The sequence below is a fragment of the Choloepus didactylus genome, chromosome 17 (assembly GCF_015220235.1).
Source record: "Choloepus didactylus isolate mChoDid1 chromosome 17, mChoDid1.pri, whole genome shotgun sequence".
NCBI lineage: Eukaryota > Metazoa > Chordata > Mammalia > Pilosa > Megalonychidae > Choloepus > Choloepus didactylus.
The window spans coordinates 31,135,965-31,162,214 of NC_051323.1; the positions used below are offsets into that span (position 1 = coordinate 31,135,965).

The 26,250-nt window shown below is 37.3% G+C and overlaps 1 protein-coding gene across 6 annotated transcripts in view; it reads left to right on the forward strand.

The window, feature by feature from the left end:
- Positions 1-26,250, forward strand: part of PUS10 (pseudouridine synthase 10) — a 109,559-nt gene that overhangs the window by 10,472 nt on the left and 72,837 nt on the right. For all 6 annotated transcript variants that reach the window (XM_037807342.1, XM_037807346.1, XM_037807343.1 and 3 more), the window contains exons 3-4: positions 254-508; positions 1,733-1,819. In XM_037807342.1, the coding sequence (XP_037663270.1) occupies positions 254-508; positions 1,733-1,819 (342 nt within the window). The remainder of the gene's footprint in view (positions 1-253; positions 509-1,732; positions 1,820-26,250) is intronic.

Below are 26,250 nucleotides of genomic sequence, written 5' to 3' on the forward strand. Positions count from 1 at the left end.
ATTATATGAAGCTCTTGAAAAAAATAATCATATTTTTATTATAGGAGTTAGATAATTTTCTTTGAAATTCCCTATAGAGCCAAAGCAAGCTAAAGAAATAAATTGATTGCTCCAAAATTGATGTAAGTCAAAACTGTACAACTTTGTGATTTGTTGTAATTTTCATTCATATTTTCATGCTTAAACCCTTAATGACATTGTGAAAGGTTTATTACATTTTCTTCTATTACTTTTTATTACTCTTTAATTCTAGGAGTTGCTCAATGAACTACAGAAATTTCTGGATACTGAAAAAGATGAAATAATTTTGGAAATTCCAAACCCACCTCCCAAGAAAATTCGACTACAAAAACCAGAAGATGGAATTGATAGTCTGAGTCAAAATGGAGAGGGAATGATCTCAGTTATTGGAGATGGAAACATTGCTTCCAAGAACTCAAATTTAAAAGTATGCAATGTATGCTTAGGAATTCTTCAAGAATTCTGTGAAAAAGAGTTCATTAAAAAGGTGAATAATCCCTTTGGTATTTATGTAAAGATTTTCAGTCCTAAGGCCTAGAATTCTTCCACTGAAAGGAACAATGCCAGTCATTTCAACTTGTTTCACACTAATGGATCGTTAAAATGTTTTCTTAAAAAGTTTTAAACACAAAAGTCTACTATTCTCAAGTCACCTATTTATCAGCATGGTATCTAAAAGCTAATGAAATAACTATGTATTTCAGTGATGAGCACTATTCAGTTGAAGAAAAATTTAGTAGTTTAATGAAAAAAAATTTTCCATTTGCTACTTAACATAGCTAAGGAGTTAGACAAAAGTTAATTCTTCGTCATACCTATTAGTGTCTAGAAAAGATAAGTGTTATAAGCCTTGTGAAGGTGAATGATTGAATATGAAATTGCCTGTGTGAGTGTTGTGTGTGTGTGTGTGTGTGTCTAGGAGGTAATGATGGAAGGAAGTATTAGAAGCATTATTACATCCCAGTCCAACTCCGAATGGGGGTATTGGTAATACTTTATTTCTAAAGCGAAGTGATGAGTAATATGTGCTCATCACATTATTGTTTATACTTTTTTGCAAGATAGAAATATTCATAATCAAAATGTTTTTTAAAATGGGATAAATAATGTGGAAATAGAAGTGTGAGCAGTAGGTTTTTCATTTTAATTTTAGTCACATATGTACCACCTAAAATTTCCCCTTCTAACCACATTTAGATATATGATTCAATAGTGTTAATTACTTTCTTAATGTAGAAATGCCATCACCATCTTCCATTACCAGGAGTTCTTTATATTGTGGGTATTAAACTGTTATCAGATACACAGTTTCCAAATATTTTCTCCATATTGTAGGTTGTTTCTTTACTTAAATGATGAAGTCTTTTGATACCCAAATCTTCTAATTTTGATGTGCCCTCATTTATCTATTTTTTTTCTTTTGTTGCTCATGCTTTTCGTGTAAATCTAAGAAACCATTGCCTAACCCAAGGCATGAAAATGCTTCCTTATGGTTTATTCTAGGAGTTTTTTTTGGTACCTCATGATACCAGTCTTCATGGTCATAGTTAGTAAATATTAAATTTCAGGAAGTTTGTGAGAGTTCTCCCCTCAACTGTAAATGTTTGGGATGTTTATAATGTCATCTCCTGGACCAAAAATTTGTGTAATGAAGATTAGAGTAAAACTTTTAGCAAGCCCTAGAAGTTTACATAATTGTAATTTTTTTTAGGTGTGCAAAAAGGTTGAGGCATCTGGATATGAATTTACCAATTTGGTATTTTCGGTCTCCTTCCCACCACAGCTATCTGTAAGAGAGGTAAGTTCATTTATATGCATAAAACTATGTGAAATAGGACTTTCACTGAGGATTTCTCCAAAAAAATGGGAATATAGAAATATTCTTGATCTTTTTTTTTTTTCTTATTATGTACTAATTGAATGATTAAAAGCAATTTAAACCTACTCAGCGAATACTTGCTGAGTGAATGAATGAACAAAGGAATTACTGGTTTGCCTTAATTTATTCATCATGGGACTGCCATCTTTTTAAAGATCCTCATTCTATAGCAGATGTTTATTGAACATTTGCTATGTTCAAGGCAGTTGATCAGAGGAAGAGTTTTGACCAGGATGCCAGATATTTTTTTTAATCCCTTTTTTTAAAAAAAATTTTATCATGAACTTTAACATATATATACATAACAGTGATAACTTTCAAATTATGATTTCATGAGTAGAGAGCAAATTTAAAAAAATGTCCACAACTTCAGCCATTTCCATTATTGTAAAATATAACATACATATAGAAAGGTGTCAACTCTTTATGCACAGCCTCAACAAGCAACTACTTAGGCAATTTCAAAAATTGTTATAGGTTCCAGTTTCACAATCTCAGTCCCTTCCTTATTATGCAATACAAGGTATATAGAGAAAGGTGAAGATCTTCAAGGCACAATTCAATGAGCTACAGGCTACAGTTCCACCATGTCATTTACCTCCTTCCAGCCCTTCCAACACCTCAGCATCCAAATATATATATATATATAAAATCATATAAAGTTTCAGTATTCGTAGACCTTTGTTCAATCTTATCTTGTTTGTTGCTACCCCTTCCTCTCAATCTCTTTCTCCATCTTCAGGGGTGTCTAGGCATTGAGCACCCTAACTTGTTCATGTTAAACTTGTCAACATTATGGGGAATGGGGCTGCATCTAATTGTTGATCTTAAAAAAGCTGTTGCCTCTAAGTTTTAAGCCTTGTCTGGTACAGGAACACTGGTGGACTTAAGTTTCTGAAAGATAAAACTTAGTGAATGAATCTATTATAGAATCTCAGGTAGGGACCCTAGGTATTTGGGAACTACTTTTGCTAAGGGCACGGCATACTGTGGCCATTTGGGATGTCTAGCTGGAGCTTACGTAAGAGAAACCTTCAGGATAGCCTCTTGACTCTATTTGGGATCTCTTAGCTACAGTGACTTCAGCTTGTTACCTTTCTTTCTTCCCCTTTTTGGTCAAATAGGCATTTTCAGTCCCTCGCTCCAAGGGCCAGGCTCTTTCCTGGGAGTCATGCCCCATGTCGCCAGGACGATTTATTCCCCTGGGAGTCATGTCCCTTGTAGGGGCAGGGAGGTTAATGAATTTATTTGCCGAATTGGGCTTAGAGAGTGTGCCGGTTTATACATATTATGTCCTGGAGAAAAAGCCATATTCTTTAATGCATTCTCATAGGGGCAGACTTATTAGTGTTGATTAAGTTGGAACCTTTGGATTAGGTTGTGTCCATGGAGATGTGACCCACCTAACTATAGGCAATAACTCTGATTAGATCATTTCCACAGAGGCATGGCCCCGTGCATTCATCATGGGCCTTTATTAATTCACTGGAGCCCTATAAAAGCTCAGACAGAAGGAGCTCACAGGTAGCTGCAGCTGAGAGACACATTTTGAAGACAGCCATTGGAAGCTGACACTGACATTTTGGAGAATGCCATTTTTTTTTTTTTAATTAAATGCAGTTTTATTGAAATACATTCACACACCATACAATCATCCATGGTATACACTGTCCACAGTATGATAACATAGTTATGCATTCTTCACCACAATCTATCTCTGAACATTTTCCTTACATCAGAAAGAACCAGAACAAGAATAAAAAATAAAAGTGAAAAAAGAACACCCAAATCATCCCCCCATCCCACCTCATTTGTCCTTTAGTTTTTATCCCCATTTTTCTACTCATCCATATACTAGATAAAGGGGGTGTGATCCACAAGGTCTTCACAATCACACTGTCACCCCTTGTAATCTACATTATTATATAGTTGTCTTCAGGAGTCCAGACTCCTGGGTTGGAGTTTGGTAGTTTCAGGTATTTACTTCTAGCTATGGAGAATGCCATTTTGAAACACAACCTGGGAGCAAGCAGTCACCAGCCACATTACTTCCCAGCTAACAGAGGTTTTCCAGATACCAATGGCCTTTCTCCAGTGAAGGTACCCTTTGTTGATGCCTTACCTTGGACATTTTATAGCCTTAAGACTGTAACTTTGCAACCAAATAAACCCCCTTTATAAAAGCCAATCCATTTCTGGTATTTTGCATAAGGCAACATTAGCAAACCGGAACAGAGAGAGAAACGCCACATCTGAGCAGCAAAAGAGGTTCCCTGGACGTGCCTCTTAGGCATAATTATAGGAAGGCTCAGCCTCCTATTTACAACCCGAAATTTCACAAGAACAAGACTCAGGTCGAGGGCTTGATTTATTTAGTAGTGGGTTCCTAATTTCACTTAATATATATTCTATCCCAAGATAAATTGTCAGTTTCTTACATTATCTTCACATTAGTTGTACAATCATCATCACTTTCAGCTATAAACAATTATCATAACATAATACATTGCAGAGTTCTTATCAGCTGCTAATTATTCATCCCTAGTATTAGTGTAGAGTTGGTAAGATAGTCCTATTAAATATAGTATTTAATATTTAATGGGTAGTTTTCCATACCACTCTGTTGTTAACCCTCTGTACCAGTGTCATACCTTGTAAGTATATCATGCTAAAGCTTGTTTAGGTTGTGGTGCTACTCTGTAGGTTACATGCCTTTAAATAACCATTTACAAACATATTCTCTTTCAGTGGGTCACTGATACTTATAATCCCATTAACGAACCATAGTCACATCTGACCATTCCCATGCCATTAAGATCACTCTCATTATCATATCTGTACATATTAGATTATTGTTCCCCTTCACTAGTTTCTGTCTATTTCTAGGGCCCCTATATTCTATATTATAAGACACTTACTTTACATTTTTCACAAAGTTCACATTAGTGGTAACATACAGTGTCTTTCCTTTTATGTCTGGCTTATTTCACTCAGCATTATGTCCTCAGGGTTCATCCATGTTGTCATATGTTTCAGGAACTAGTTCCTTCTTACTACTGTGTAGTATTCCATTATGTGTATATACCACATTTTGTTTATCCACTCATCTGTTGAAGGACATTTGGGCTGTTTCTGTCTCTTGGCAATTGTGAACTGTGCCGCTATGAACATTGGTGTGCAAATATCTGTTCGTGTCACTGCCTTCAGATCTTCTGGGTATATACCAAGAAGTGAAATTGCTGGAATGTAGGGTAATTTGATATCTAGTTTCTGAGGAATTGCTAAACTGTCTTCCAGAGTGACTGTACCATTATACATTCCCACCAGCAATGAATAAGAATTCCAATTTCTCCACATCCTCTCCAGCATTTGTAGTTTCCTGTTTGTTTAATTGCAGTCATTCTTATTGGTGTGAGATAATATCCAATTGTGGTCTTGATTTGCATTTCCCTAATAGCTAGTGAAAATGAACATTTTTTCATGTGCTTTTTAGCCATTTGTATTTCCTCTTCAGAGAAATGTTTTTTCATATCTTTTTGCCCATTCATCTGCAAATAGTTACCATTTTACTTCTTCCTTTCCAATTCGGATGCCTTTTATTTCTTTGTCTTGCTGGATTGCTCTGGCTAGAACTTCTAGCACAATGTTGAATAATAATGGTGATAGTGGGCATCCTTGTCTCGTTTCTGATCTTAGAGGGAAGGCTTTCAGTCTCTTGCCATTGAGTACTATGCTGGCTGTGGGTTTTTCATATATGCCCTTTATTCATACTGAGGAAGTTTCCTTCAATTCCTACCTTTTGAAGTGTTTTCATCAAAAATGATGCTGAATTTGTCGAATGCTTTTTCAGCATCTATTGAGCTGATCATTTAATTTTTTCCTTTTGATTTGTTAATGTGTTGTATTACATTGATTGAGTTTCTTATGTTGAACCACCCTTGCATGCCTGGGATGAACTCCATTTGGTCATGGTGTGCGATTTTTTTAAATGTGTCTTTGGATTTGATTTGCAAGTATTTTTTTTTTTAAGAATTTTTGTGTCTATATTCATTAGGGAGATTGGCCTGTAATTTTCCTTTCTTGTAGCATCTTTCTCGGGTTTTGGTATTAGAATGATATTAGCTTCATAAAAAATCTTCAGTTTTTAAAAAGCGTTTAAGTAGGAATGGTGTCGGTTCTTTTTTGGAAAGTTTGGTAGAATTCCCCTTTGAAGCCATCTGGCCCTGGTCTTTTATTTGTGGAAGGCTTTTTGATGACTGATTGGATCTCTTTGTGATTGGTTTGTTGAGCTCTTCTGTTTCTTCTCTGATCACTCTAGGTTGTTCATGTGTTTCCAGGAAATAATCCATTTCCTCTAAATTATCTAGTTTGTTGGCATGCAGTTGTTCATAGTATCTTCTTATGATTTTTAAAATTTCTCCAGGATCCATGGTAATGTCCCCAGTCTCATTTATTATTTTATTTATTTGGGTCTTCTCTGTGTTTGACTTTGTCAGTCTGGATATGGGTTTGTCAATCTTGTTGATCTTCTCAAAGAACCAACTTTTGTTTTTATTTATTCTCGCTATTGTTTTTTTGTTGTCCATATCATTTACTTCTGCTTTAATCCTTGTTATTTTTTTTTCTTCTACTTGCTTTAGGATTAGTTTGCTGATCAATTTGTATCTTCTTCAGTTCTTCCATTTGTTCTTTGATTTTAGCTCTTTCTTCCTTTTTAATGCATTTAGAACTATAAATTTCCCCCTCGATACCACCTTCACTGCATCCCATATGCTTTGATATGTTTTGCTCTCGTTTTCTTTCATCTCTAGATATTTAGCAATTTCTTCTGCAAATTCTTCTTTGACCCACTGGTTCTTTAGGAGTGTGTTGTTTAATCACCAGATATTTGTGAATATTCTAGATCTTTGATGGTTTTGACTTCTAGTTGCAGTCCATTGTGGTCAGAGAATGTGCTTTGAGTAATTTCAGTCTTTTTATGTTTATTGAGGCTTGTTTGTGCCCCAGCATAAGATCTATCTTGGAGAAAGTTCCATGAGCACCAGAGCAGAATGTATATCCTGGTAATTTGGGATGTAATGTTTACATATGCTTATTGAGTCTAATTCATTTATCACATTGTTTGGGTTCTCAGTTTCCTTACTGGTCCTCTGTCAGGTTGTTTTATCTATAGGAGAGAGTGGTGTATTGAAGTCTCCCACAATTATTGTGGAACATCTATTGCTTCGTTTAGTTTTGCCAATGTTTGTCTCATGTATTTTGAAGCACCTTGATTGGGTGCATAAACATTTTTTTTTAATAACTTTTTTTTATTTTTTATAAGAAATTTTATTTTGAGATAAATTCCAACTTACAGGAACAGTTGCACAAACAGTACAAACCCCATACATAGATCTCCAGCATACCCCAACCCCCCTCCCCTGATACCCCGATCCACCACCTTTAACATCCTGTCACACCATTTCTTTCTTTCTTTCCCTCCCTCCCTCCCTCCCTCTCTCCCTCCCTATCATCCATCGTCTATTGCTCTGTCTTCTGAACATATGAGAGCAAGCTGCACACATCTTAAAAAAACAATATAATTCACATATACATTTCCAATGAACAAGAACATTCTTTTAGGGTGCATAAACATTTATGATTGTTATTTCTTCCTGGTGAATTGTCCCTTTTATTAGTATATTGTGTCTTTCTTCGTCTCTTATGACATCTTTGCATTTAAAGTCTATTTTATCTGAAATTAGTATTGCTATCCTGCTTTCTTTTGGCTGTAGCTTACATGAAATATTTTTTCCCATCCTTTCACTTTAATTTATTTGTGTTGCTGGGTCTAAGATGAGTCTCTTGTAAACAACATATTGATGGCTCGTATTTTTTAATACATTCTGCTGATCTGTATTTTTTAATTGGGGAGTTTAATCCATTCACATTCAATTTTATTACTTTGAAAGCAGTTCTTGAATCAGCAATTTTATCCTTTGGTTTTGTATTTGTCAGATGTATTTTTTCCCATCCACCTCTTTGTTTCCTTTAAGGTACCCTTACTTGCGCTCTTCAGTTCTGTGCCCTTCTCCAGATCTCTCTGTCCTTTCTTTTTTTCTCAGCTGGTAGAGCTCCCTTTAACATTTCTTATAGAGCAGGTCTCTTCTTAACAAATTCTGTCACTATCTGTCTGTGAAAATTTTAAGCTCTCCCTCAATTTTGCAGGATGGCTTTGCTGGATAAGGAATTCTTGGCTGGTAATTTTTCTCTTTCAGAATTTTAAATATGTCATACCACTGACTTCTCGCCTTCATGGTGGCCGCTGAGTAGTCACTACTTAGTCTTATGTTGTTTCCCTTGTATGTGGTGAATTGCTTCTCTCTTGCTGCTTTCTGATCTTTCTCTTTCTCTTCAGCATTTGACAATCTGATCAGAATATGTCTTGGATTGGGTTTATTTGGATTTATTCCATTTGAGTTCATTGGGCATCTTTGATTTGCATATTTATGTCATTTAGGAAGGTTGGGACTTTTTCCCCAACAATGTCTTTGAATACTCTTCCTAGCCCTTTACTCTTCTCTTCCCCTTCTGGAACACCAATGATTCTTATATTTTTGCACTTCATGTTGTCCATCATTTCCCTGAGCTCCATTTCAAATTTTTCAATTTTTTCACCATTCATTCTTTTGTACTTTCACTTTCCATCACCATATCTTCAAGTTTCCTAATTCATTCCTATTTCTCTTCAAATCTGCTAATACGTGTCTCAAAAATATTTTTAATTTGATGAACAGTAACCTTTATTTCCATAAGATCAGCTTATTTTTTTATTTACTCTTGCAAATTCTTCTTTATGTTCTTCTAGGGTCTTCTTCATATCCTTTATATCCTGAGCCATGACACTGATGTTTGTGTGTACTTCTTTGATTAATTGTTCCAAGTTCTGTGTCTCCTCTGGCTTTTTAATTTGGACATTTGGGTTATCCGTATCTTCTGGTTTCTTCATATGCTTTATAATTTTCTGTTGTTTTTGGCCTTTTGGCATTTGCTTATCTTGATAGGGTTCTTTAGGATATGCAGGATTATTTGAACATTTATCTATAATTTGGCAGAGCTACAGCACTTTCCCTGACCTACCAGCAGATAGCGCTCCTGAGCCACCTCTTATGCTCAAGCCAGTTCTCCCCAACTTCATCTGTGCACTGATGTGGAGGTCCAATAATTGCACCAATTTTCCTTGTGCACTGGGGGCTGCCAGCCCTGTGGGTGGGGGACATGTCCTTTGCAGTTTGGTAGGGAGTTTGCTCTAAGACACTGAGGTCCTGGCCATTCTTGGGGCTGCAGGTGGAATAATTGGGACTGCAGAGCTGTGCATCTCACCTTTTGGCTCCAGTGCCCCACCGTCCCTCACTGCTGTGGCCCATGAATCCCTGGGATTGAGGGAGGGCTCCTGGTACTTCGTGCTGCACACCTGTCTCTAGGCTGTGCACAACATGTGCTTCCATGGAGGAAGCATGGATGCTGTCACAAGCCTGCTGGATCCTGAATTCTCTCAAGGAAGCTCTCGGTTGTGGGGCTGTGAAGGGTTGTCTCCCATTCAGCTGCAAAGATGGCTGCATGGGGCATGGAAAGCTGCCCTGTCCACGCCTGTCTGCCTGCTCCGACCTCCAGTCCCTAGCACAGGGCTCTTGGCTGCGGGTCTGTGAAGGGTTATCACCCATGCCAGGTACTAAGGAGGGTGCCCAGGGCATGGAAGGCTGCTCCCCTCCGCACCATCCACTGGCTCTAGACCCCTATCCCTCGGCAGCCTTCTGGGCTTAACACTAACCCATTTAACACACAGTCTCTCAGTGTCTCCAAGTATACACTCATTATGGTGTGGAAGTCCCTGCCCAGCTGGTGGAGCCCTGGAACTGATGTTCTGGAGCACTTTCTATATCTAGTGTTTTTCATGGAGGAGAATTTTGCTCTGGCTCTCCTAATCTGCCATCTTGGATCCCCTCACCAGAGATCTTTTGAAGTGGATGTGTGTGTTTTATAATGGTCCTAGGATAGGGTCTGTATTCATTTCCTGGCTGCTAAAACAAATACTGTCTGATGTGTTGGCTTAAATAACGAGTTTATTGGCTCACGATTTTGAGGCAAGGAGATATCCAAAATGAAGGCTTCTGCAAGGTGATGCTTTCTTCCTGAAGACTGTTGACATTCTGGGGCTGGCTGCTGACCATTCTTGGTCCTTGGCTTTTTTGTCACATGGGATTGCACATGACCTTTTCTAGGTCCCATTGTCACCCCCCTTCTGTCTGCTCCCTCTGTGTCCAGTTTACTTTGCTTATAAGAATTCAGCCATAGTGAATTAAGGTCCACTGTCATTCAGTTTGGGCACACTTTAATGACATCTTCAAAGGTTCTGTTTACAGATGGTTCACACCCAGAGGACCAAGGGTTAGGACATGACTATCTATGCCTTTTGTAGTGGACATGATTCAGTCCCCAAAAAGATCATTTCAATTATGACAAATTTATTCTCTAGCATAAAATATAAAAATGTGACACCTCTTTTATCAATTATGACAAATTTCTTATTCTCTAGCATAAAATATAACAATGTGACACCTCTTTTAGTCACGATACAGGGAGAAAATAACCTCATGTTTATTTTAACTTTGAGTTTTTGTCATGTTGCTGTCAGTTTTTTCCTAAGTGAAAAAATAATAGTAATCATTACTATAACATCCTTGTGTGTCTAAACTGACATGAAAACATAAAAAGTATATTGTTACTGCATTGTTAAATGAAGTCTAGTGGAAATGACCTCTTTTATTAAAAATGGATTTTAAATATATCCATTTATACTTATGAGGTCTCTTTTCCCCCCAGATTCCAAAGCTTCACTGGAACATTACATTTTATACCATCACTTTCTTTGGGTGAGCATATTTATTAGCACTACAAAGGCTGAGATTGATTTAAGACTTGTTGAAGCTGGATGGAATGAGAGAGAAGAGCTAGGAAGTGAAAAGAGCAGAATGATTTTTAGCTGGTTGTTGATGACAAAATGATCAGTGAAAGAGTAAAGGGGATGATATACTGAGATTTATAAACACTTAGAGTCATTTTCTAGTCAATCATCAAAGCATTTCTTACTGATAGGTCACTTCAGAGGCCTCTTTCAGTAGAGAGAAACAAAGACTTCCAAAAGCTAAGTGACTCACAAAAAGTTAGTGTTCAATGGTTAAAATAAGAGTAAGTATATTTTCTAAATGTTGGTAATATCTTACTCGCCACCATACCTTCCCCTCAAAGTTTATAGTGTTACATTAAATTTTGTATTGTCTATTTTTGTAACTTATATGATTATTTTAACAATTAAGTATTAACAATTTAATTATGTATTGAATATTGAGAGATATTCATATTCCATGTTATATATAAAAGCTACTTTTTTAAAAAATAGAATTATTCTGCTTTAACTCTTAATTACCTTTTGTAATTGATTTTAATCCCTAAACTATTCAACAGCAATGTGTGACTATTCCAGTCATTGGAGAGTTAATGCATTTACATTGTTTAGTGTGTTACCAAGTGTTTCATTGTTTTCCTTTGTATTAATGAGTAATATATTTTTATCCATTCATTTCTTAAAAATGATAAGTATTCAAGAGCCATACGGTTTTATGTGTAGTATACTATTTTACAATCCAGATTGCTTCAGCAAATTATATTTCTGGTTCACTTTGTGATTTTCTTTTATTATAATATGTTGTTTCTTTCTTTTATTGCCACCTTTTATTACTTCTTTGGAGTTGAGATGCACTGGACAGGCCAAATTAGATATAAATTGCTTTTCCAACTATTTAATTTATTTGTTCATGTCCTAATTTAAACAAATTTCACATATCTTCAGAACATTTCTTGCTTTTGAAAATAAATTCTGTGACTTTAACATTATGCTTCTCCAGTTAGATCTTGTAAATATTTTTAACTTAGAATTTATATGGCTCTGTGTAGAGCAAACATATCAATATACATGAAATTGCTTGATGCTAGTTATCTCACAATTCAGAGTGGAATATGTAGTTGAGCCAATTTTAATAATTCGCTACTGTGAAAGTAAGACTCTGGAAAAGAAATAAGCCTGTGGTGGCTAAAATATTTTCTACTTCTAAGAAGAAAATTATAATCACAGATACATTGATTTGAAAGCAAATAATATTTTATTGATATGGTGGTATTTATTACATTCCTGTTTACAGAAGAACAAAGTAAAGAGTGGACCTCAAAGAAAGGACTTTTTTAAAAAATGAAACTATAAAATTTTATTAACCCACCCCTATTCCTGGCCCTACCAGTCCCTTTCTGACTATAGCCATAGTTTTTATTTTTATTTTCTTGCCCCAAAAGCACTAATTTTCTTAAAAGTATAGGAAGAAATGTCTGCAGATAGTATAATTATCATCATTTTCCATTGAGTTTGGAAGACTATGGAGGGAGGAATGGAGTATGTTTTCCTAGGAACTAGCCGATCTGATCAGGACAGCTTTAAAATGAATACTGCTTAAGAGGAGAAAAGTATGCCGCTTAACTGATGAAAACCCTGTTAGACAGCATATGAGACATGGTAAACAATAAATGGAGGCACTCTCCAGGGTCTCACAAAAGACAACAATATGGAAACTTGCTGGACATAATATTTAGTCTCCAAAGTCTAACAACATACAAAGGGCAAATGATAAAATAAACTCAAGATTACAAGGGAGAGTAGTATCTCATGATTTTCACAGTGACTTCTGGAATGGGGCTTACCATTTGAATGTGACAATGGAAAGATAAGTCTTTTTTACAAGACTTAAACTTGTTAAAAGGGGAGTTGTAATAATGAGATATGTCAGAAAGTATAGAACTACATTGAGATCTGAGATCCTGTTCCAGTTTGCTAATGCTGCTGTTATGCAAAATACCAGTAATGGATTGGCTTTTATAAAGGGCATTTATTTGGTTACAAATTTAGTCTGAAGGCCATAAAAATGTCCAGATTAAGGCATCAACATGAGTATAACTTCACCAAAGGAAGGCCAGTGGTGTCCGGAAACTCTCTGTTAGCTGAGAAGGCATGGGGCTGGCATCTGCTGATCCCGGGTTGTGTTCCAGCTCCTCTCTCAGCTCCTTTGCTTCCTTCAAAATGTTGCTCTTGGGTTGTTTTGTCCTTTTTTAACTTCTCCAGAGCAAACATTGGGCTACCATCCCCAAGCTGTCAGCAAAACTCTGCTTTCAGTGGCCGACTCCAGAATGTCTCTCTGAGCTGCTCTGAGGTCGTTCTGTTTGTGAGCTCTTTTATAGGTCTCCAGTGATTAAATTAGGACCCACCCTGAGTGGGCGTGGTCCATATTTCCATGGAGATAATTTAAATAAATGGTTTACCCACAGCTGATTGAGTCACAACTCCAAGGAAACAATCAGAGGATTCCAACCTAATCAACACTAACACGTCTGCCCCCACAAGATTGCATTAAAGAACATGTCATTTTGGGAGACATAATACATCCAAACCAGCACGGATACTAAGAGTAGAAGGATGCTGAAGACCATCTAAAGGAGGATAAAAGGAAAGAGAAATGGGGCATAGATACAGGTATGAAGGTATGCTGTTTGCCACCTGACAAGGGGAAAAGCAATAAGTTTCAGGCACAAGATAATCACAAAGGCTGATAAATATGGTAGTGATGAGGGGCTCCCAGTGTCTAGACACCAGACGGAAATCACATTTGGCAAAAACACATTGTCTACAACTTTTGGAATGGAATAGTTTCTTCTTCTATAGTAGTAGTTTTCAAACTTTAGCATGCTCAAGACTCATTTGGAAAGTTTCCTGGATCCCATCCCCAGATATTCTGATACAGTAGGGTGAGGTGGGGCCCATGAATTTAAACTTCTAATTTGCACTTGCTCTTACAAGGAGCACTCCTCGAGAAACACTGTCCTAAAAGATGATTGGGGAACTAATCTAGTCCTAAATGAAAAATTAATAGCCATTTAAAAATTTGAATTTCTGATAGGAAGGGAGGAAAGTACATAATAAGAATATATTCTACATTTTTGATAGGTAAATTCCAAGAAGTTCAAAGAAAAGGTAGCCTTTATCCTATGGCATAGGACTCTGGTCAGTAAGATAATTTTAAAAAAATCAATTTTTTTTCCAAATGCATTGCTTTTTATTACTTGCTTACCTAAAGTAAATGCAGAGCTTAAAAGCCTAATTATTTGCCTCTAATAATATTGTAAGGATACATTAGTTTTTATTTTGTTTTTAATTAGAGCAGTTGTAGGTTTACTGAAAAATCATGCAGAAAGTAGAGTTCCTGTATACCCCGCCTCACACAATTTTCCCTATTAATAACATTTTGCCTCTTACCTTGTTAGAATTGATGAGTCAATATTACTATAATTATTGTTTAAAATATAGTCCACCTTTTACATTAGGTTCACTGTTTGTGTTACACAGTTCTATGGTTTGTTTGGTTTTTTTGAGTAACTTACATGCAACCTAAACTTTCCCATTTTTACCCACTTCCACATATACAATTCAGTGACATTAAATTACATTCACAATGTTCTACCTCCATTACCATCAACTATTGCCAAAACTTCTCCATCACCCCAAACAGAAACTCATACCAATTAAACATTAACTCTCCATTCTCCACCCCAACCCAGCCCCTGGTGAATCTGTATTCTAGTTTCTGACTTTATGAATTTGCATATTCCACATATTTCATATAAGTGAGATCATATAATATTTGTCCTTTTTTTGTCTGGCTTATTTCACTCTACATAATGTCTTCAAGGTTTATCCATGTTGTATCATATATCAGAACTTCATTTCTTTTTATGGCCAAATAATATTCCTTTGTTTGGATATACCACATTTTGTTTATCTATTCATTGGTTGATGGACACTTGGGTTGCTTCTGTCTTTTGGCAACTGTGAATAATGCCCCTATGAACATCAGTGTGCAAATATCTGTTCCAAAGTCCCTGCTTTCAGTTCTGTTGGATAAATACCTAGAAGTGGGAGTGCCAGGTCATATGGTAATTCTGTGCTTACCTTTCTGAGGAATTGTCAAGCTGTTTTCCACAATGGCTGTACCATGTTACATTCCTACCAATGATGTACAAGGATTCCTATTTGTCTACATCTTCTCCAATCCATGTTATTTTTCCATTTTTTTTTAACAGTAGTTATTCTAGTGGGTATGAAATGGTATCTCCTTAATGGGTTTTGATTTGCATTTCCCTGAGGGCTAATGATGTTGAGCATCTCTTCATGTGCTTATTGTCAATTTATGTATCTTCTTTGGAGAAATGTCTATTCAGGTCTTTTCCTCATTTTTAAATTGAGTTGTCTTTTTGTTTTGGGTTGTAGGAGTTCTTGATATATTCTGAATATTAAACCCTTATCAGATATGTGGTTTCCAAATATTTTCTTCCACCCTGTAGTTTTTCTTTTTACTCTCTTGAAAAAATCCTTTAATGCACAAAAGTTTTAAATTTTTATGAAGTCCCACTTCTCATTTTTTTCTCTTGTTGCTCGTGCTTTTGGTATAAAGTCTAAGAAACCATTGCCTAACCCAAGACCTGAAGATGCTTCCTTATGATTTTTTCCAGGAGCTTTATAATTTTGGTTCTTACATTTAAGTCTTTGATCCATTTTGAGTTGATTTTTGTATATGGTGTGAGGTAGGGGTCCACCTTCATTCTTTTTCATATGGAGATCCAGTTTTCCCAGAGCCATTTGTTGAAGCCATTTCCCCACTGAGTAGACTTGACACTCTTGTAAGAAATCAGTTGCCCATAAATTTGAGGATTGACTTCTGAATTCTCAATTTGATTCCATTGGTCTGGCTGTCCTTGTGCCAGTACCATGGTATTTTGATAACTGTAGCTGGAAGTATGAAATAAGTTTCAAAACCTTTGTAGTAAGTTACAAAAACCTTTGTAATAAGTTTCAAAACTTTATTCTTCATTTTCAAGATGGTTTTGGCTATTGGGGGCCCCTTACCCTTCCATATGAATTTGTTGATTGGTGTTTCCTTTTCCGTGAAGAAGGCTGTTTGAAATTTTGCTTGAGATTGCATTGAATCTGTAAATCACTTTGGGCAGAATTGACATCTTAACACTGTTTAGTTTTCCAATCCATGAACATGAAATGGCCTTCCATTTATTTAGGTCTTCTTTAATTTCTTTCAGCAATGTTTGTATTTTTCCATGTACAAATCCTTTACATCCTTGGTTAAATTTATTCCTACAGATTTGATTCTTTTAGTTACGGTTATAAATGGAGTTTTTTCTGGATTTCCTCTTCAGATTGGTCATTACTAGTGTAAGAAACACCACTGATTTTTGGGTATTGATCTTAAACCCCACCACTTTGCTGAATTAGTTTATCTCTAGTAGCATTTTTGTGGATTTTTCAGGATTTTCTCTATATAGGATCATGTCATCTGTAAATGTACTTCTTCCTTTCCAATTTGAATGCCTTTATTTCTTTTTCTTGCCTAATTGCTCTGGCTAGAACTTCCAATACAATGTTGAATGACAGTGGTGGCAGTGAGCATCCTTGTCTTTTCCTGATCTTAGGGCAAAAGCTTTCAGTTAGACTTTAATTTTAACCGAATTGTTCCAAACAATGAAAGAAATTTTAGGGGAAAGCTATATATATCTCAATGAAGAAGAAATGAGATATTCTCTCTATATATGTATGCACAACCACACACACACATATGTATGTATTTCACTTTTCCTTTTGGAAGAATTTCATAAGTAGTCAGACTAGCCTAAAGAACCCCTGTGACCCCATCACTCAGCTCCAACAATTAACAGTTTTTTGCCAACCAGAGACCAATTTCCAAAGAAATACTAAAAATGTTAAGTCTAGTTAATGTAAATTTAGGAAGGAAGCCCAGATCTGTAAGAATAGCACCTGGAAAACTAAAGTAGAGGCTTTCATGAATTGCTAAGGAAAACTTGGGAGTACTTAAAAGTTATGTTTCGAGCAAGAAAAAGATTTTTAAAAAGAGAATGAATCTGCTATTTGGAATTGATGTTATTCTGCTGATGGATGATATAGAGAAAGAACTTTGAAAATTCGGTTTTGTTTCTGTCCTTTCTGTCAAAAAAAAAAAAATGATCTTCTAGCTGAAAAGGATGGAATGATCAATGGTAAGGGAGAATGAAAGCACCACATGGTGAAGCTTCTCTAAATGGGTTCATGTCTCTGGGCCTGGGTGAATTACATTCCAGGATAGATTCAGAGAGAACTTGGAACTGTCTGTGATCTTTGAGAGCTTTTAACAAGATAGCAGATTTGTTAAATGAGTGGAGATAGACAAGGGTAGTTCCAGTTTCAAAAGGTCAAGAATGTTATTTCTATTAAGTACCGCCTGGCAAGCTTAACCTGAAACCCTGGCACATTCTAGATCAGGAACTAAGGGAGTGAATTGTGGTCCCTAGGAATGAGGAAGAATTGGTTGTCAACACACTGAACAGGTTCACTAAGAACAAATCATATCTGCATCATTCTTTTCTCTAACAGGCTAGCAAGACTGGTAGAGCAGTAAAATATAGTAGCACTAGCATCACTAGAATTCAGCAAGTCATTTGACCAGGTTTCTTTCTCATGGTAACTTCCTAAAAGTGCCAGGAAAAATGAGTAGGACATGAGGACAATTGGGTGGATTTTTGCCAGATTGACTCTACTCAAAAGATATCACAGTGGACAGTGTTTCTCAAGTGTGGTATGTAGACCAACCACGTGAAACTCACTTGAGGGAAGGTGTTGAAAACAAATTCCTAGAACCTGTTTCAAACCTCCTAAATCAGAATTGCTACAGGTGGGGCCTGGGACCTGCATTTTATTTACACTCCTAAGAATTCTTATATACACTGAAATTAAAGTATCACTGAATTGCAGAGATGTTTCTGGTGTGCTGCAGAACTCTTTTTTCATTTCTTTTCCTGTTCATAATTTCTGTCAGTGATAATATGATGGCACATTTGTCACATGTGCCAATGACACAGAGTTGAGAATGTAGAAAATAGGTTGAGTGTTAGACTTGGGATCCAAAAAGATATTGTGAAAAGGGAAAATCTAACAAGATGAAATTTAACGGGAATAAACATAAATTCTTATACTTGGGTATAAATAAACAGCCCTCCATAAGATGGAATACTATTCAGCCATAGAAAGGAATGAAGCTCTAATACATGCTACCGCATGGATGAACCTTGAAAACATTATGCCAATGAAATAAGCCAGGCACAAAAGGACAAATACTGTAGGAGTCCACTCATACAAAATATCTAGAATAGGCAAATTATTTCATAGAGACAGAAAGGAGGATAGAGGTGCCAGTAGAGGAGGAGTGGGGAGTTATTGCTTAATGGGTATAGAGCATTTGTTTGGGGTTGTGAATATATTCTGGAAGTACATAGTTGTGATGGTTGCACAGCACTGTGAATTTAATTAATACCACTGAATTGTACATTTTTAAAATGGTCAGAATGGTAAATTTTATGTTATGTGTATTTTACCACAAAACAAAACAACTGCCAAGTAAAGTTTAAGGAAGGAGTGGCTTAGAATCTATGTTACAGACAAGGCTTGGGGTTTTAGTTAGTAGTTCAGTAAGAATTGTGTGATATACTTGCCAGAAAACTTCTTTGAATCTTAATCTGGTTATTAAATGTATAATCTCTGGAATGAGGAAAATGACAATCCTTTTAACTCAGTGCTAGCCATTTCTGGAGTTTTCTGTTCAGGTGAAACATTCTACTTTAGGAAGAACAAGGACAAATGGGAAGGCATTTTGTGGTGTCCATGTCCTAATCCCTAGAACTTTTTTTCTTTTCTTCTTTAAAAATTTTTTATTTTGAAATGCTAACGAATTACAGGACTGTTACAAATATAATACAAATTCCATACAGAGAACTCCAACATACCACTTCCCCCCAGATACCCAGATCTACTAATTTTAACATTTTGCCATATTTGCCATATCATTATGTCTATCCATATAGCTGTCTGTCAATGTCTTAATCCATTTTCTGAGCACTAGAGTATAGGTTGTATATATCATGCTCCTTGAACATTTGACACTGCTATGTCTATGTCCTGAACAAGGATATTCACTTATGTAACCACCTTTAATGCAGTTATCAAATTCACAAAATTTAACATTGATATAAAGCTTATAAATCTGTGTTCCAATTTTTTCATATATCCCCCAAATATCCTTTTTGTGTCTTTTTTCCTCCCTTATTAGATCCCATCTGGGATCATTTATTGCATTTAATTGTCATTGTCTCTTTAGTTGCTCTTTCTTCTTGTTCTTTCTTTCTTTTTTTTTTTTTTAATTGTGGGAGCATATGTACCAAAACTTTCCCATCCCATCCATTCCTACCCATACCATTCAGTAGGGTTAATCACATTCACAATGTTGTGGTACCCTCACCATCTTTCATTACTAAAACTTTCCCATCTCCCCAAACAGATTCCCTACACCCATTATGCATTAATTCCCCATTCCCCCTAACTCCCGCCCTGGCAACCTGTGCTCCATTTTTTTGACTCTATGGGCTTGCGTATAGAGTCTTTCTTTCTGGTTACCATTGGGCTTAAATTTAACATCCTAAATCTGTAAATATCTTGTTTTCTTTGATACCAATTTAACTTCAGTAGTATATACTAAATATGTTCCTAGACCCCTCTGTCCCCTGAATTTTATGTAGTTCTTGTCACCAATTACATGTTTATACACTATGAGTCCAAAACCAATGATTTATTAATTACATTTTATGCATTTACCTTTTAGATCTTGCAGATTATAAGTAGTGGAGTTACAAACCAAAAATACAATAATATTGGCATTTATATTGACCTCTGTTGTTACTTTTACTGGAGAGCTTTATTTCTTCATGTGGCTTTGATCTGTTGTCTCCTGTCCTTTCCTTTTAACCTGCGGAACTCTCTTTAGCATCTCTTGTAGGGCTGGTCTTGTGGTGGTGAACTCCCTCAGTTTTTGTTTCTCTGGGAATGTCGTAATTGCTTCCTTATTTTTTGAAAGAAAGTTTTACCAATTACAGAATTCTTGGTTGGCAGTTTTTTTGTTTTCAGTACTTTGTGTCCTCCTACTGCCTTCATGCTTCCATGGTTTCTGATGAGAAATTGGCACTTAATCTGATTGAGGCTCCCTTTTACATTTTACTTCTTTCTTGAAGCTTTCAGAATTCTCTCTTTATCTTTGGTACCTGACAGTCTGATTATAATATATTATGGTGTGGGGTCTTTGTGAGTTTATCCTATTTGGAGTTTGTTGAGTGTCCTGGATGTGTACTCCATGTCTTTTATTAAATTTAGGAAGTTTTCGGCCTTTATTCCTTTAAATATTCTCTCTGCCCTTTCTTTTCCTTCTGCCACTCCCACAGTTTATATATTGTGTCCCGGCCCGCGGGACGTTCAACGGAGGCTCCAAGTCCTGTGAGGGAGGAATGGTATGGGACAAGAGACACGAGGAATGACAGCAAGACAGGTTTCTGATCAAGCTGCAAAATTTTATTGAAGAGGCAGGGTATATATACTCTAAGGGTGGAGGGAGTGGCTAGTAAGGATGGGTGGCAATCTAGGATTGGCTGCTGCTGTTGCTAGGGTGGAAGGCAAACGTAGGGGGATTGGCGGTTGCTGTTGCTGGGGGTCTGGGATTGGTGGTAGCTGTTGCTGGGGTGGATGGCCAATGGGCGGCTACTGTTTAGGCGCGAACTAGCTACTGCTTGGGTGGGAACTACTGTTACTTCCTAGAAGAAGGCTAATTATAGCTTAGGCTGTTCTTGCATCAGCCCTGGCGGCCATGTTGCATGTTACCGGTATCGCTGAACGTGAATATTATATATGCTACCTTAATTGTCCCCAACAATATTGGTATGCTTGATGGTGTCCCACAGGTTCCTCAGGCTCTGTTGATTTTCTTCATTCTTCTTTCTGCTCCTCAGACTGTATGATTTCAGTTGTCTTGTGATCAACTTCACTGATTCTGCCAGCTCCAATCTGCTGTTGAACCCCCTGGAATTTTGGTTCCTTTTTCTAATTTCCATCTCTCTGTTGATAGTCTCTCTTTTTGTGCAGCTTTTGTTCTCTTGATTTCCTTTAGATCTTTGTGTTTTCTTTTAGTTCTTTGTGCATATTTAGGGCCATTTATTTTAACTCTTTTTCTGGCATGTCCCAGGTCTGGTCCTCCTCATTGCTGGTTTCTAATGCTTTAATCTTCTCCTTTGCCTGGGCCATTACTTCTTATTTCTTTGTATGTTTTATAATCTTTTGTTGAAACCTGGACATTTTGATATTTTAATGAGTTATTGCTGGAATTTAGTCTCTGAGGCAGCTGTTCCTTAGGCTTGTATCCACCTGGTATGACAGAGTTTTCCTTGAATTCCAGGAGTTTATTCTATTAGGAAGCGAAAGTTAATACAAGAAACCATTGAGGAAATGCTCTTTAGCATCTGAGCTTGCAAGCCACACTTGTGCCCCACAGCACAAGAAGTCGCTTTTCTATCCGCTGTACTAGAAGCGCTCATCCTAATACCCACGTGCTTCTGGACTCACCTCTAGAATGTTTGAATATGTTACCTTACATGGGAAAAGAGCCTTTGCAGGTGTGGTTATGATTAAGGACCTTGAGATGGGAAGATTAGCCTGAATTTTCCTGATTGGTCCAACCTGATCATATGAATCTTTAAAAGAACCTTGCTTGGCTGAGGACAGGGTCACAGAAAGGTATGTTTTGGAAGAATGGTCAGAAAGAAGCCATGTTGCTCTCTCTGAAGATGAAGGAAGAGAGCCACAAGTCAAGGAATGTGGGCAGCCTGTAGAAGCTAGGAATGGAAAACAAGCAGATTTTTGCATAGAGCTTCCAGAAAGGAATGTAGCCTGTCAACACCTTGATTTTTAGTCTAGGGAAACCCATGTCAGACTTCTAACCTACAGAACTGTAAGATGATACTCCTCATATATTTGAAGGGCTTCCTTATAAGGGAAGGATTAAGCTTTCTCTAAAAAGTTGCAGAGTTAGAATAGCAGAAGGAGAATAGATTTGAACTGTAGGGAATTATCCAGACAAGGTTAAGCTGTCTTCAGGGATAGTGAGTTTTTTTAACCCAAGGCTGGACAATTACTAGGCAGAAATATAGAAGGAAAATGTGCACTATCTAGACTAGAGTTTTTGTTGAGCCTTTTGAACACCAAGATTCTATATAGTTTTAAGAAAAATACTTGGTACAGTCATTATGTATTCATGATTGATTCCTCTAAACTTCTACACTGTGGTGCTATACTAAAACTACTGTAGAACAAATGTCCCAGATGTATGCTAATGTTAAGTTAATGTTAGGTATTTATGGGAAAAGAGCATTATATTAAGATCTTTTAAAAGTTGAAATATTTAGCATATTGGCTAGTTCCTTTAGGATTGTCTTTACTAGTTGACGCCAGTAGAGGGCAGTATTGTACTATCAAATTGGTTCATTGGTGCATCCTCATGTGTAGTGTGTGGGAACAGTTTGCTCACTGCATTGACTTTAAATCAATATATTAGTTTCTAAATTTACGTAGATATATGAAGCACCCACTTTTCAGTATGAAACTTGGTATGGTTGAGGTTTTATTTGCCAAATCAAAACTTTTCTTTCCCTTTCATTTGTTGTATTTCATAATATCTCCATGCTTTAAACTAAGTATTGCAAATTATATACAACCCTGGAAAAAGTTAAAAATAACATCAGTACCATTTCTGAGGTGGCATTTTATGTTTAAGATGTTGTCTTTTCTTACATTCTGACAAATGGGTATTCAAAAGACTTTGGATTTTTACTTTTAATCTGTGGGTTCTTAACCATTTGGGGATCGGTGATCTCATTACAGATATGAAGAAACCAATAAATCCCCTTGTCCTAAAAATGTACATACACAAAATTTTGCATGTGCTCACAGAAAGTGTCTTGAACTCCCAGCGTTAAACCTAGGACCTTTATTAATTAGTACTCCAGTAATTTTTCCCTTCTGTTATTGATTGATATGCTTACTTTTTCTAAAGGCCAGTGTTCTCTTCAGTGATGCTTGGTCCATAGAACAGATTTTGACAGAGTTGCTTTGCCTTTAAGTACAGAGAGCTACACTTTCAACTTGATATTGTGGGCAGGGCAGAACTTGCTTTCTTTAGCCATTGATCTGATCCTCTGATTCAGTATGCATATTTTCTGCTTTTTGTCCACTGCTTATGGCTTCTCAATTTTTATTTTGTATGGCACCCTACCTAAATCAGTGTTTGTTCTGTTTCTCACACCATTTAAGACCAACTCAAGTCTACTTTATTAGACAAGACTTTTCTGAGCTTACTAAGGAGTTTTAGAATTTGTAGCTTTATTTAAGGTTAGATTAGTTGATTAGAACTTGCTTAAATCCCTACATGAACCACTTATCCATGCAAAGCATGTTTTTACAAGGTTGCTGAATGAGGAACTGTAAAACATGCAAAATTATGGAAAACACAGACTGCCCCATAATGATCTTTCAATAGACTCTTTATGGGGGTGGGGGTGATAGTAACTTTGCTGGGTTTTAGGTACATAGTCTGCAACTTTTTAAACCCTTCACAGGTCATGAGTGTGTCCATGGGACAATCCAAACCCATCTTCTTTATAAAAAATAACTCCAAGAGCTTGACCCTGTGAACATAATACTGGTGTATGAAAGTGTACATTTGGTAGAAGTGTAGGAGACCTTGGTGTCATCTCAAACAGGACGTATATCATGGCACTCATTGAAAAATGACAATATATATATGGTTGCTTGATGATATGTGTATGGTTGTGATTTGTCAGCAGCCCTGGCCATACCACACCCATTCATTCCTGTTGAGAATCTCTGATTAAGAGTCCAGGAGTTCCCAACTTTTATGTAGAAAGTCTGAAAATGTAATGGATTCCCAGTGCCTGTGGATTGGAAAGAAGACATGCTTCAGTAACCTCATAGATTGGTACCACTACTCTAATCTCATCCATGCCTGTTTGAAGAAGAAAAAAATCAAAGCTCATAGGGGTTATGTGACTTGCCTAGTGTGTCACATTTACTGGAATTTGGGTGTGCCTGTGGTTCGTGTTCTCTCCCTCTCCCTCTCTCTCTCTTTTAAACCATACCATCTCTCCATCTTGTATACTTATGTGTTTTATTTTCTTAGCTATCTGGCTCTAGGGTATTGCCTTTTCTTAACTACTTACCATAAGCTGTACACTCACAAACATAACTGAGCATCAGAGAATATCCTGAATGATGAATCCAGGCAGAGCTACTGCATTAGGGATGACATGGGACTAGACATAGGAGCAGGTTCAGGATTCTGTTTCTTGATACACACCTGGGACATGTGTTCCAAGGGAGGAAAGATGAGTGCTACATGATTAGGCAAGGTCTAAAAAGAACCCAAGACCTGGTTGGCATGGGCAGTCAGCAGAAGTTCAGCTGTCAGGGAGTCAAAGCAGGAGTTGAAGAGGTCTAATAGCTTGCTATTAAGGGTCCAGATACAGGGAGCTTAACATGTGAAACAAGAACACAATCCCTGAGGTCACTGCAGCTTGCAGCAAGGAGGATTCAGTCACATTCCTGGAGGCAGGATGCCATGGTCAAGCAAGACTAGAAGCAAGACATTCTCAAGACTGCCACGGTAACATAATTTGTATTTGATTCAGAAATGCTGTTGGCAGTTTATGCAGACGTATGTTTAGATACTTAAAGATGTATATGCTTGCTTCCTAGCTTTGCCTTTTTCTTAGCCTCAACCCAGCTAAGTAGAAGTAGAAGAGAGAGCAAGAAAGAAAAAAGGTTACTGTGGTTAATCCTCCAGTATGAGTATTTGGGGTGTGCCAATAATCTAAAGTAGCCTTAAAATTTGACATTTAGGGGAGGGGCAAGATGGCGGCATAGAGAAGAGTGGAAGCTAAGTAGTCCCCCTGGAACAACTACAAAAAAACAGAAACAACTAGTAAATAATCCAGAATAACTGCAGGGGGACAAAGAGACCATCCACTCATCATACACCAACCTGAATTGGGAGGAATGCCCGAGAACACAGCATAAAATCTGTAAGCAAAACCTGCGGAACCAAGTCGTGGGACCCCCTCGACCATAGCCCGAGCTGCAAAGCCTCGTGGTGCCAGAGAGAAGCTCTCTCCCAGCAAGCGAATATAGCTCAGCTGAGCTCCAACTGGTGTTTTAAGTAGCAAGTGTGAACTGCTCACTACAGGTACGCATCCCCAAAAAAACAGACAGAGGCTTTGGGTGACGACTGACCTGGGAGAGCCGGAGGGTCGCCTTGGACTGGGTCTGAAGGGGACTATCTGTTTCTTTTTTGGCTCAGTGGAGAAAGCCCCGGTCATTTTCAGTTTCCAGGGCTGTGGCTCCGGGAAGGGTGGAGACAGCACAAGCACAGAGCGAGACCATTGAAATGCTAATGACCTCCGCCTGGGAGCTCTGTCTTCTCTAGGAGGAAAGGGGTGGGGCCCTTTCCATTCAGAACCAGACCCCAGAGCCTGGGGGAACACGGCCATACCTCCTCACACCAGTCAAGAATTATAGGCTAACAGGCGTCACCTCCTGGGCAGAAAAGCAGAGTGACCCGAGGCGTCAAAGGGTGGAGCAATTTTCTAAGACACACCCGCAGGGAAACCAGATACTGAATATTTCTTCCCTCTGGGACCTGAGCCTGTTCTGGTCTGGGAAAACCTGATTTGGATAACCAAGGAAACCATGCCTAGACAACAGAAAATTACAACCTACACTAAGAGAAACAAAGTTATGGCCCAGTCAAAGGAACAAACGTACCCTTCAACTGAGATACAGGAATTTAAATAACTAATGCTAAATCAAATAAAAAAGTTTAGAGAAGATATTGCAAAAGAGATAGAGGCTGTAAAGGAAGCACTGGGCATGTATACGGCAGAAATCAAAAGTTCAAAAAAACAACTAGTAGAATCTATGGAAATGAAAGGCACAACACAAGAGATGAAAGACACAATGGAAACTTACAACAGCAGATCTCAAGAGGCAGAAGAAAACACTCAGGAACTGGAGAACAAAACACCTGAAAGCCTACACGCAAAGGAGCAGATGGAGAAAAGAATGAAAAAATATGAGCAACGTCTCCGGAAACTCAAGGATGAAACAAAGTACAATAATGTACAGATCATTGGTGTCCCAGAAGGAGAAGAGAAGGGAAAGGGGGCAGAAGCAATAATAGAGGAAATAATTAATGAAAATTTCCCATCTC